The 14,034-nt window shown below is 36.3% G+C and overlaps 1 protein-coding gene across 1 annotated transcript; it reads left to right on the top strand.

Moving 5' to 3' along the window:
* The first annotated feature begins 3,846 nt into the window (after nt 1-3,846).
* LOC127796637 (uncharacterized) lies at nt 3,847-12,482 on the top strand. The gene is made up of 6 exons (XM_052328889.1): nt 3,847-3,989; nt 4,206-4,921; nt 8,999-10,602; nt 11,248-11,304; nt 11,451-11,628; nt 11,723-12,482. The coding sequence occupies exons 2-6, from the start codon at nt 4,234-4,236 to the stop codon at nt 12,292-12,294; spliced, it is 3,099 nt and encodes a 1,032-aa protein (XP_052184849.1). The 5' UTR covers nt 3,847-3,989; nt 4,206-4,233; the 3' UTR covers nt 12,295-12,482.
* Nucleotides 12,483-14,034: the final 1,552 nt, after the last annotated feature.

The following is a 14,034-nucleotide window of genomic DNA, read 5'->3' as shown; positions in this document are numbered from 1 at the left end:
CTTTTTAAACTCCTAATTTGGCTCTCTTTTCTGTTTTGTCATTTTGCTCCCCCAGTTAAGTTATGATCTCTCGCAGCCTTACGCAGTTGGGTTCGGTAGATGGAATCGGATGGGATGGGACCCGCAACATTCCCGACTTTGACTAAATAGAGGGGTACCCATGGTGGCTCTTTTTATTTTCTTCATTAATCTTAAAACTAAGGGCATTTTTATCATCTCATCTCACTTTTTCGTTTAACTAAATAGAGGGGTACCCATAGGTATAATTAAAATTTTATTTTATATTTGTTATTTCATCCATCTTACCATTACTTTTCTTCTTCCATTTTCATTCACCGTCCAAATAAAGTAAAATTATATTTTATTTACATTTTATTATTCTCAAATCATAGAAGGATTATTTCTTTTTGTTATGTACCCTTTTGTCCCTGTCTCCTAAACATAAGCTTAATGTGGATGGAAACCAATGTGAATTTGGAGTTTCAAAATGAAGTTTTGTAAAAGAATTAATTATATGTTGTTACCAAAATCTAATATGATATATTATTGGACCCATAAATAATATTTGAGTGCTACTTAACTTAATGAATTCTTTATCATAAAATTGTTAATCATATTATCATACTTATAATATAAAAGGGTATTAATAGATATTTTTATTTAATATTTTCCAATTTTATCTCTTAAAACATTTTTCATTCCCTGCTCTTTAAAATGATGAGAAAAAAAAATATAATATTCATTTTTAGTAATTTAGTATGGTTTGGTTCTAATGTGAAATTAAATAATATTTTGAAGGGAATTAATTTTATAAAAAGTGTTTTGTGAGTAATTCAAAAAAGGGTTTTTCCCCTAAGACTGATCAAACTAATTATAAAATTTTAATTCACCCAAATAACTATAAAACGTACATAAAATAATGATTTAATTTATACACGTGAAAGTCTGTTAGCAGTAGACTCGTGAGTTTTTGGCATGTTAGGCGGCCAAACCACCCCTCCTTGGATTTTGTCCCATTTCCTTAATTTCAATTACTTGAAGCAAGCAATTGTCGGCATAAGCGTGCCCAAACAGTGCATTGCTGTGCTACCCAACACCCACCCAATTCATTTAAAAAAAAATTAATATTGTCACCATTATATTTAGAGTTTTGATAAGAGTGTGCTCGACCTTATATAGCTGTATTTAATATATTTTATTTTTAATAATTTTATTAATTGCAAATATTTTAAAATTCAATACATTTATTATCGATCAATAAAAATGTGTAATGTTAAAAATAAAGTACATTAAATATATTATTTATATATTATATCATTAAAAAAAAGTGTTCGTACATAGCGGAAGTGTTAGTATTGAAACCAATCTGAGATGAAATTCTGACCATCTGTTGTCGAAGAAGAATGAATTTGGTAAAATTCTCAAGGAATTCTTCATGATTAATCATTAATTGTATTTCACCTTTTCGTAATGATCGAGAGATTAAGGGATATCATTTTGAGATTTGGTATTATATGATTCTAATCATATATGGTACCCCCATCCATATTCAATGTTTAATCAAATATATCTAAAATTGTAGGGATAATGATCAAATGGAGTCCACTCACACTCAGATGCATTATCATCATCATACATGTGAGGAAAATTGGGAAAAGAAATGATGGGGAAGACATAGATCGATGGTGGTTAGGTTTGAGTGAGACAGAAACTAGCTGGAGAAGTACTCCAATGGCCGACGACGACATGATCGAGCTCCAAAAGCAACTTTGTTAACAAGGGACGCATATCGATTCACGCAATACGATCCATAAATCTCAAAGAGTACTGAAACCTCGCCATTCAAACCCTACAATGATTGCCATTTTACGCGGAGCGTAGCCCCACGGATCACGATCTCAAATCTCATCCACATTTGACATCTCTATCCATCTCTATCCTTCCTTCACTTTTCCTATTATATATATATATATATAGGATGCATATATATCCATCCGCCATTCTTCCCTTTTCAAACCCTCTCTCTCTCTCTCTGTAACTGAAAAGAATATTATTCTTAAATTGTTCGAGAAAGCGAGATTTCTGCACTACTGATCGTCGATTAGGGTTTCAGAGAGAGAGAGAGAGAGAGAGATGATAAAGGTGGGGATGATGGTGGAGCTGCTGGAGGAGTACAGGGCGGCAATGGCGAGAGCGAGAGAGCAGATCCGGAGGAGTCTTCGTTCAGCTCCAACTACTTCCTCCTCATCCATGGCGGCTGCTCATCAAGTCGACTCTGCTAATTCTTTTCTCGTTTACTTCTGATTGATTAGATTAAACCTCGATCTCTTGGCATTTCATGATGAGAATCTATCTATCTCTCTCTCTCTTCTGAATTAATTGCTTGTATGATCGATCTGTTCGTTCGTTAGTTAAAATTCATTTGTTTTTGTGTGGCCGATAAATAATGGCTCCCCATGATCGTCCACAGACACAAAAGTTCAAGAGTTTTCAGTAAGCTTTTTCGATGTTTCCTCGGGCATATCAATGGCTGCCAGTCAACAATTTAATATTGTCGTATTCTCCTTGCCGTAATTTCTTCGTTTCTTTTTTGTGGTGAAGAAGAACGTTTCTAAATTAAATTGGTTGGTGGCAGGTCCATTTTAGGATACTGTTAAGCAAAGAGAAAGAGGAAAATTCTTTCTTCGTATACAAACCTACTGACTTGGGGTGAGGTCTTTGACGTGGAGACGTGTTGAGATGGTTTTGTAATATTAATTAAAAGAAATATTTGACAACATATTTTTGTCAAAATACATAAAATTATTAAAAGGATCATAGGTGGGTGTCTAAATAATATTTTTATTTAATAATACTAATAATATTATTATTTTGCTCGAAATTTTGGATAAAAATTGAGTCAATCGGGTGAAAAAGATAATCATTAATAGTGTATTTTTTTAGCCTACTCAGCCATTTTTTAAAAAATAAATATTATTCCATTTTGAATAAAAAGTTGATATATTTGTAATAAAAAGCTAAGTAACATTAAATAGGCTATATAGTAGAAGTGAATAATATTTCAGTTTGATTAATTTAGATTAATTTCAAGTTTGAGAGTTTCAGTTATTTTGATTAGATTTGTTCTTCGTAATAAAAAAAAATGAAATAATCGAATCGATTGAAATATTAAAAATGATGTCATTTTTTTGAATTTTTTTATTTTTAAGCCAATTTAGTTTTTTAATTTATTCTATTTAAGCATTTATTTAGCTAATTCTATTCGATTTTTAAAATATATTCAATTTCAACAATTTAATGGTTTCAATTTAATAATTGAATTAACTGAATTGTCACCCTTAATTTAATTAAGCTACTCTTCCGGGCCAGGCAGAATTGCACCATTGTTGAGCCATGCAAGACACCAATTGTCGGCCAAATATAAAAAAATTAATTTTAAATTTATAATGATAAGTAAATATATTGAGGTATAATTTGATATATATTTATATTGTTTTACTATAATTTGTACATTGTATTCTGTAAATTATAAATTTATAAGTTTGTATGTATTTTATAACTTTTTACTTGTTAATATTTTGAGGTAATAAAACTAATTTGAGATTTTATTCAATATGAAAATATTATATTATAGTAAAAAAAAATTCAGTGCATTATTTTTATTGTATTAATATGAATATTTTATAATTTAAAAAAAAATTCAAAATAATGGGTCCAAGGACCATTATTTATGTTGAATTTTTTTAAAATTAAAAAAAAATTATTTTAGTATAAGATTCTTACAGATGTAAAGCTGTGTAATTTCTTATTCCAGATGGATTCATTCTGTATGTTTCAAATTTACAGGGGTGTCCGTGCAATTTCCCAAAATATAACCTACGCTGAGTATAGAGTCGGTCGACTTCAATGCTCCCCAAATCCTTCTCTTGGAAGGAGGCGAGACGGGGACGACTTTGCTCTGTCTTCGAGTCTTCACAATTAGCTTACTGGTATGGTTTTCGCTTATGATCTTTTCAATTTCTTTTGATTTCTTTCAATTTTTTGAGTAATTTTTGTTAGTTCGATATCATTTCAGTGTTTTTTGAGTAATTTGTTTGATCATGTTGTTCTTGATCGTTCTTTATCTTAGCCTGTTTGATTTCATGTTCTTGACAATCGCTATTAACACTTGTTTCCGTCCAAAATTTTGTTGTGTTTTGGTCCAGTTGATCGATCGTTTTCTGTGCGAATGAAATGATGAGTTTAGGGTTTTCGAATGCTGGGGGTTCATCATCATCGTCCAATTTATCTCCTTTAGCCCCTCCTTTTACCAAAACCAATTCAAACCAACTTGTGAACTTCACTGAACTGCCTAATGCTATCCCCTTCCATTCTTCTCTCGGCAGCTGGCAGTATTCACACTCTTCACCGCCTAGACCTGATTTGTTTTCCAATATTGACTTGGGCGTTGATTCAATCCGGACCACATGTCTGCCTTCAGCTGACTACTATGGATATGTCGGTTCTCACCCCGCCAGTTCACCTAACACACATGTGCCCCCATTAAACCCTAATATCAGTACTGCAACCAAGACGTTTACTTTTTCGCAGCATTCAAGTGACATGCCAAGAAATCATGTAGAAATTGAGCCATATTATTCTTCATCTCTGTCACCTGTCGTTGCTGATGATGATCCTCTGGTGGCCATTAATGAACCTAGCTATGACTCATTGTCTGCTTCTAGTGTTGTGCCCTTGCTTGGATCTGCTGAAACTGATTACAATGACCGCTTGTCTGGTTTGGAGTACACACCACAATGGGGTGGCTTCTGTAGTCTTGATGACAGGGAACAGTGTAAACGAGTAGAAGTTAATGGGAGTTTCTGCTCTGATGGGACAAGTGTTGCTGCTTCAAATGTGTACAATAATTATATCAAACAAGGTATCATCAGTCATCTATAGAATACAAAGTTGTTTGATTATGTGGGTCTTGCATATTACATATCATTCTTGTGGTGTTAGATCAAGCCTGCCCTGATTTTACTCTGTTTTATGGATAACATAATACTATTATTATCGCATTTGACTTGGCTGTCTGTTTGGTGGTGGTTTTTTCTTGGTCTGCGAGTTCCATATGTGTTTATGAACATTCAACATTGATTATGAGTTAGCATATCACCATTTAGGTTCTTGTCCGAAATTCTTACTTGTTAAGGATTGCCATATCATGATCCACCATTGCTGCTGCTTAGGCCCTATTTATGCTTTACTGGAATTTAGATGACTTGGAAAATCAGTCATCAGCCAAGAACTAGTACAGTTTATATTTTTACTAACTAATTAGTACTGTTGTTTATGCAAGTGATTTTACAAGTTGGTAGGTACAACATGAAACACATACTTTAATTTGTTCCTTTTCTCTTGTTCAGCTACCGTCTTTTCTAAGAAGCACAAGTACTTTAATGCAACAGTCCTATGCTTCTCATATTATTTTTTTATAATACTGAGTCACAGCTTAAAATAATCGAGTATAACTAGTGGGGAAAGATATTGGCTACTTGGTTATTTTCAAGGGTGGCAAGTTATGTCGAACTTGGTCTGATATTCTTGTTTCTGTGGGATAACATCCAAATTTCTCATCTAATTTTACTGTCTCCTGTTAAAACTTGGAACATGTGATTGGCAAAACATGAAGGGGGGCATGATTCTACACCAAAATATCGTTAGATTAATTTGAATAGATATGTAGAATTCTGTATTTCATTTGGTTGGTAGACGTTATGGAAGAAATAGATATACAAATATATATTCAATTTGCACAATTTGCACAAAAGTAGGTAGCTTTACAACAATTTAGAAAAGGATTAGAAGTATTTATATGCTCCTTTGTCTGGCTGATGCATTTAATTTCCTTTTTTTTTTCTTTTTTTTTTACTCCTACCTATTGTATGCGAGATGTATTTGATTCACCATGTCCCCCTTGGTGATGTCTACCATTCATAACCAAGACATAAAAGCCAGCTACCCTACCATACTAATAAGGTAGTGATTCATGTGTTGTTTGTTCTTGACTGTGGTTTGCATTGAGGCTGCTTGCAAGTCTTGATTGCCTGCAGTTGGGAAACTTAAGGCTTGTGAAAGAAGCTTGCATGGTTGGAACTTGCTACAATTCTTCACAAGAATTGTGTGGAACCTACAAAAGATAGTGTGAGATGGTAAGCATGGTGCCAACTGTGGAATTTTTGTAGCCATGATGCATATTTTGCTGGCAAGATAACATTGAAATGTAGCCCGCTAATGAGTTTTCTGCTGATAATTTGGCTTCAATGCCAATTGGTGGTGGTGGGTTCTTCTTCTTCTTCTTTTTTGGCTCTTTTGTTGGCACAGCTCTCTCTCGTTGGTGTGTTATGACTCGTGCAATGAACTACCTTTCTGTTTCCCCCCTTTTTCTGCTCTCAAAGTGACTTGTTAGAAGAAAAAAGAAGTCTGTTAAGTCATTTTTTTGGGGCTAAGTAAAGATAATAGAAAAAAGGGAAATCATAGTTACTCCATTCGTGGAATGCTTGATACATGGAACACAGTACAGGGACGTGGTACGCCACTTTTCCTGGAATGTGGTACAAGGGGGTAGGTTTCTTCAGTTTGCCAAAGCAAAACGCCTCTCAAACATATAATATATATTATATTCAAAAACTATTACAAGAACCTTGCATGGTTGGAACTTGCTACAATTCTTCACAAGAACTGTGTGGAACCTACAAAAGATAGTGTGAGATGGTAAACATGGTGCCAATTGTGGAATTTTTGTGGCCATGATGCATATTTTGCTGGCAAGATAACATTGAAATATAGCCAGCTAATGAATTTTCTACTGAGAATTTGGCTTCAATGCCAATTGGTGGTGGTGGGTTCTTCTTCTTCTTCTTTTTTTTTTTTTTGGTTCTTTTGTTGGCACAGCTCTCTCTCTCTCTCTCTCGCTCGTGCGCGCTAGTGTGTTATGATTCATGTGCAATGAACTACCTTTCTGTTTCCCCCCTTTTTCTGCTCTCAAAGTGACTTGTTAGAAGAAAATAGAAGTCTGTTAGTCATATTTTTTGGGCTAAGTAAAGATAATAGGAAAAAGGGAAATCATAGTTACTCGGAATGCTTGATACATGGAATACAGTACAGGGACGTGGTATGCCACTTTTCTTGGAATGTGGTACAAGGGGGTAGGTTTCTTCAGTTCGCCAAAGCAGAATGCCACTCAAACATATAATATATATATTCAAAAACTATTTTTGAGAACATTTTTGGGTCTTGTCATTTCCTTTTTTTTTCTTTTTTTTTTTTTTTTTGGGGGGGGGGGGGGGGGGAGTGTGTGGTGGAGTTGCATTGTCTTTCTTATTGTATTTCTAATTTGTCTTTCTTTATTTCCTCCTTAATTTTAGGTTTATCCCCCCTCTTCCAAAAAATAAATTTTATTTTTTTCCATTATAATAACTTATATAATAAGTTATATATTTGGTGTTGCTCCGCTAAATAATTTTTACATTTTCTCCATTATAACCAAGCCCATCAATTTTTTTGGTCCTTAGGAAAGAAAATATGGCCAAAACCTTTTACCCTCCCTCTTGCAGTAGCCACCTTCCTTTTCCCCTCCTCCCTTTTTTTCTTTTTCCCACTACATTCCTTTTCTCTTTAAGGCCATTATTCTCCCTTCCCCACACCCTTTTCTTTTCAATTTTATCCCACTCCCCTTTTCTCTTCCCATACACCCCTCTCTTTTCCTACCAACATCTCTCCCCCCCTCTCTCCTCCTCTCTCTCTAATTTTTGTCAGTTGGGATGGCATCACAGTTCAAAGACAACACAGTGAGACCCCCATCACTGCAACATCTCCTCTACCATTCTCTTTAATCTGGATCTTTAATCTAGGCAAATTGTGACACATGCTATGGTGTTCCAAGACAGCAAAGCTCCACATTCTGGTGTGTGGGAACTGGGATGCGGATCCCGGGGGGGGGTTTAGGGGGAACCTGTTAACTATGGAGGAAATCCACACAGCCTAGGTAGAGTTGACTAGAGACCAAGTAAGCACATAAAGATGTGCCACTAAACTTCCACTTCCTGAATTGCCTACTGGAAGGGAGCCCATGGCACTCTTATATTTATTCACAAGTCCACTACTAGCTGATGGAGGATGATTGAGCTGATCTCTTTTTTGCTTGGTAAAGATAATAGGCAAAGGGGAAATCCACATTGCGTAGGCAGAGCTGAATAAAGATCACATATGCACATAAGAGTGGTCCCAACGAACTTCCACCTCCAGATGGTTCTGACTGAAAGGAAACCCGTGACCCTTATATGCTTACATAAGTTCGTTGTCATTTCTGTGACCAAACCATGTGCCATTTCTTTGAGTTAAGTTCAGGAAACCTTTATATTTTCCCTTTTTTCTTCTCTGGATGTTATTTGTTTGCAGGTTGATATAATATAACATGCACCACTCACCAGTATACCTTTACATTTGTCAAGTCATAACCATGTACTTTTTTGTAACATATGAATAAATAGCTTGAAGAGGCACACCACCAGAAGCTTGTTTTTTGGTTGAAGTCTTGTTTTGCATTCACTACCTGAATTTTATTTGATCCTGCTGTACTTTTGGTGTGAAATTTTGATAGAACTACTGAAACTAGAACGATATGTAACTTATGCTAAAACTGTAGAAAATGTATCCGTTGACCAAACCAAGTAGGTGCCCATTGTTGAGTTCACTCCAAACAATCTAATGTCCTTGTTTGGCCTTCTCATCCTTGGAGTGTCTTTAAGCTGATCTCCTTGTGCATCCTCCTTGGAATTATCTAAGTGCCATCTGTCTCTTGAAGAATTTTAAGGCTTTTTAGTGGGAAAAGAGAAAGAAAACAAATATAATGTAGTTATAGGGCGCCAGAACTAGAGTACTTGGTCAGGACACATCTCATGCTCCTAAACAATTCATTAATGCATTGTTATTCACTGTTTATGTTTTTATGCAGGGGCTGGTCCGTCTGGGGGCTTGAGCAAACGTGAAGAAGCTCAGGCAGTTTCACATAGAAGACACGTAAATGGTTTGGGAATAGAAAGCCAAGTTGTGTCTCCAAGTGCAGAAAAGTTTAACTACAAATCCTCTTCACTGCAAGATCCCAGCATCATCTCTGGTGAATCCTCTAAAATATCAATCTCGGGAAGCTTATCAATTCAGGAATTTCTTGATGAGGCAGTCACAGATTTCTGCAATTATCAAAGTCCATACGCATCATATGATAAATCCTTCCAACAATTTGATTCTTGCATGAATGATTGCTTACCAATGAAAAACTCTTTGCCTGCCACAGACAACAGACTGGTTTCCATTGGCAGTACTGTGAATGTGCCAATTACAGTTTCATCTGAATATGTGAACTCAGTTGGCAATTTTTCAATCATTAAGAGCAACGGTTTTGGTCACTGCTATTCTTCTAATGGAAAGGAGCCTCACTTGTCCCAGAGTTCTGGCAAAGAAGTTTGCTTAGATACTAGCAGACTGAACTTGCCCATGGAAAGAGGAGCTGTCAAACAAGAAGAGCTGTTAAACCAACCTGTTTCTGAGGTCTTGGATCAGATGCCAAAATCTGGAATCATATTTGAACTCCCAAATATAACTATTCCAGATGGATTCAATCTGGCAATTGATGGTAGTAAAGGCTATACTGCAACTGAGGAATCTTCAGAGATTTTAGATCATTATAATCCTGCTGTTGATTCACCTTGCTGGAAAGGTGTTCCAACTTCTCGTTTTACACCATCTGGAGGTTCTGAAGCTGTTAGCCTGCAGAATCTTAAGAAGAAATCAGAAGCATGTAAGAGTTCGAATCTTCAACAAACTCAGATATTCCCTCCCTGCTCTGGTGATACGATGAAGACTTCCTCTTACAGTTTATGTGAGAACAGTGCTTACTCTGGGAATGGGTATGTGGAGCTGGGTTCATTGCTTTCTCCTGACAGACTCTCAAATGCTAATTGCTCAGCTAGGGAGCAAGGTTTAGCTGATGCTCTGGAAGCAGGATTCAATTTTCATAAAAGTCAATTTGGGAATGAATTAAAACTCTATGATGACATCAAAAAACACAGAGAAGAATATGGCATACCTAATAGCTCAAGAAAGAATCTTGAACTGAATCCTTCCCACACCAAACAACCGAGTTTTCAGAAAGGTGATGTCACATCTGGAAGAGAGTCCAAACTGGGTTCTGGTGACGAGGAATCTGGGTTGAATGTTAATAATACATTAAAAGACTGCAGCATGGAAAGTATTGCATGTTTGCCTCTTGAAGAAGATGATCGCAAGCTGTGCCAACCATATCCAGCAGAATCAACTCCAAAAATGAATGTCCAGATGTTGGTTAATACCATGCATAATCTTTCAGAATTGCTTCTGTTTCATTGTTCAAATGATACCTCTTCACTATCAGGACAAAATTGTGAGGCTCTTAAGCATGTAATTAACAATCTGGATGCATGCCTACCAAAGAGGTTTGTACATGCAAACTCGGCACGAGAATCAACATTTTCCCAAGGAGGTGCTTCCAGTGAATCTAGAAAGCTACCCGATTTAAATAAGGTATGCGTTGTCTCCCTTCCGATATCTTTTGGTAAAAAAGGTTGCTTGTTCCCTAGCATTTTGTTTGGATGTTTACTGAGACTTAAAATTATATTTTCATATTTTGGATTTGTTGCAAAGGTTTGAAGTTGATGGAATTTGTTGTAGCATTTATGACAAGGCACTTGTCATAAATATAGACAGTTATTTTAGATTTTCAAACTTGGTCCTTTTATTTATTTATTTGCTTAATGTGTGGTAATCTCTAGTACATTAATTGTGGGGTGTTGAAATCTTGTATACTCTAACCAAAATGTCAGCAATCTGCATTTCATGAAGCTCCAAGCATTGTTCATTATAATGATGCACGTGCCATAGAATGAAGACTGAAGAGTGGGTGGAATTTGTTCACGTTTCAAGATCCTTGGGTTCTCATTCATTTGGTCATTTTATATGTTTATATGCTTAAGATATAGATACTGTATTGCCTTACATATGAGGTTGACCTTCTCCTCTGAGGAAAAATGTTTGTAATCAGCATTTCATAAATCTCTCTCTCTCTTGTCCGATGGAGGAATAGACACACTGTAGAGGAATTATATTCAACTATATGAATCCTTGTAATATATCCATTGGTTTTACAAAGCTGAATAATACTTTCTCCAGGATGTCAGTACAGGCAGGTATAATGCAGATGTTACGAAAGCTAACAACACGGTTCAGGTATATTAACCTCTGTATTTTTTTCCTAATATTCATTCAGTCTAGACAATGATTGTCCTGAACTGTGTTCAGAATGGAGATTTCCTTTTCTTTCAAAATTTTATGGAACAAACAAAAGCTCAGTTGTTTTCGTATGTCGGCTTCAGGCTATAAAGGAGGTCCTCAAAGAGGACTTTAGTGGCGAGGAAGAAACACATACAGAAACACTTATGTTTAAGAATTTATGGCTTGAGGCTGAAGCTGCCTTATGTTCTACTAGCTACAGAGCTCGATTTAACCGTGTGAAGATTGAGATGGATAAATCCAAGTTCCAAGACACGAAAGGTTACACCTTCATATCAGCTTTTCACTCCTCTCTCATCTAGTTTTCTTATCCACTGGTTTTGAGAAGTAAATTTTTTGGCTTCTGATGCTGCAGAAACCACTGAGACTGTTGAGAAAACCCTGAGCTCTAAGTTTTCTCCTGATCCAAACTTATCTCTGAAAGCAACAGCTGAGGCTAAAGATGGTTCATTATCAAAGAACTTCATCCAGGGTTCCCCTGATTCAAGCGCAACAAAAACCATTGAGAAGCTACCAAGTTCTAATGATTCTCCTGATCACTACAGAAATATCGAAGTGTCATCTGATACTAAAGACAGCTTCTCATCAGATAACTTGATTCAGGAATCGCCTGTTTCAAATAGAAACAAGATTATTGATGACGTTGAGGCTTCTGTTATGGCCAGGTTCCATATCCTCAAGTACCGGGGTCAGAACTCAAATTCTGGAAGTTCAGAAGGGCAGCAATCGGAAGAATCGGTGAATTCACCATATATGCAAGAACAAGACGGACCTCATTCACAGAACAGCGATGGACCTCATTCTGAGCATGAAACCGAGAAAGAGTTACTTGTAAGTGCTACAGATGATCATCAGGTGATCAGGCCCGGAATTCAGCTGCCTTCAGGTTGGTCGGATAGCTCTTCGTCCGATTGGGAACATGTGTGAAGAATAAACGTGCTGTCAAAACTGATTTAGGTCTCTTTGGGCTATTTCCATACTATTTCTGTTTGACTGATGTATATACATATGGCTATATTTCTGGTTTTCAGGGGAGATTGTTCTCAAACTTGTAAAAAGCTTTTGATGAACACCCTATGAATTCGTGAAACCTGCATTAATCCTTGTTATCTTTACTTGGCATCTCCCCTCTCTATGCTTTGTTTCACACTGGGATGCAAATCTGGTTTAGATTTTCCCAAAATAGGGGCTTCCTGCACCAGGATCGGATCTGATCTGATCTGTTCCACAGGTGACAGAAGAGATACAGAAGATGTTGAGTTGGTAAGAAGACTTTTTTTGGGCAAACTTGGATTTGTTATTCAATTTCAACCGACGCATCTTGGGTTGAGGGTGGTGTTGGTGCTGCTGCTGCATGCCTTGAAAGTCCAATTGCTTGCGTCATTTGTTTGCATTGTTGGGCGCAGGTCCTTCCTAATCACATTTCAGTTCCTGGATTTGTGGCTGATTTTCAGATTGGCGTGACCAATAGACGAATTATTGGTTTGGTGTTTCTGGTATTCGATTTAGTGTAATTATTTTTTGTTTGGCACCTAATCAATTTGGTGTTCAGTAGGACCCGTTTATTTTGCTGGGACACCCTTTTTAGGCCACTTATCATCCATTTACTTGTATAGTTGTGGGGGCTATCATCCCTTCTTAGGTCACGTATCCCACCTTGAGTGCTCTCTCTCTCTCTAACACCAAAAGGTATAATAGAACTCAAGCTGTGTCTTATCAAGCTTCCTTAATTGGCATTGGAATTTTCTATATCTTATTAGAGATCATCTTTTAAATATTATAACATGGAATTAGAACCACTCGGGCATTACAAAAGTAAGAGTAAACTTACAACATTAAACTCGTAAAAAGACGTGAACTATCACCTTGAATCATCTTGTATTATTATTTTTTTTTATTTTACACATGATTAAAATAATTATTAATCAATTTAAAACAATTAAAAGTGAATTACTATAGGATTACCCTCACCTTACAAGTTCAGAAAACATTCAATGAATTGTATCTAGTCCCAATTCAATAAGAAAACAAATAAGTTGAGTATGTGATGAGATACATCACCCAGCATTTGCTCCCCCCGCCCTTTTGAAGTCAAATTATTCCGTCGGCAGGCAACGTTAACTTTCCATAATATTCTATGCAAATGGAAGTGGACTCAATTTAACATTTTCTCTTTCACCGACACTCACCGTCAAGCATAGTTGGCAAAGCAAAGCCTCCCTCAGAGCAGCCACTCCACTATTCAATGAAAAGTTTCCAAAGATGCATGCATACTGATATCGTATTTTGTGTGTGTGTCTATATATATATATATATAAACAGTAGCTTGAGATATAATAATTGAACAGTATAATCTCCGTAACCACTAACCTTGGATTTGCATGCATCTTTTCTCATAGTCAACAACATTTGATTTTCTAAATCTTAACTTTACTCTCCCACGCGAATCATTCCATGGACGCGTTTTCTTGTAATACAATAAATAACCATTCCATGCAGCGCTAAGTCAAAACCAAATCCGGTTGTCTTTTCCTCTCCACTTGCTCAAAACAATTATCATCTTTCGTGGCCAAAACCGGCCGCATAGGATGTGACGGTGACCCTGAACTGAAGTTAAAACCAACATTCCAACTCGACGCCTTCTGTGACAGCATTACCCCGCTTGTT

This window comes from Diospyros lotus, chromosome 3 (assembly GCF_014633365.1).
Source record: "Diospyros lotus cultivar Yz01 chromosome 3, ASM1463336v1, whole genome shotgun sequence".
NCBI lineage: Eukaryota > Viridiplantae > Streptophyta > Magnoliopsida > Ericales > Ebenaceae > Diospyros > Diospyros lotus.
Note: the sequence above shows the minus strand (reverse complement) of the source record. Positions and strands in the feature narration are given on the sequence as shown.

Bases quoted from the DNA above. Each gene is read 5' to 3' on its own strand.
- LOC127796637 (XM_052328889.1), top strand. From the start codon at position 4,234: ATGATGAGTTTAGGGTTTTCGAATGCTGGGGGTTCATCATCATCGTCC. The intron at 10,603-11,247 runs GTATGCGTTGTC...TACTTTCTCCAG, and splicing joins AGCTACCCGATTTAAATAAG to GATGTCAGTACAGGCAGGTA. The intron at 11,629-11,722 runs GTTACACCTTCA...CTGATGCTGCAG, and splicing joins CAAGTTCCAAGACACGAAAG to AAACCACTGAGACTGTTGAG.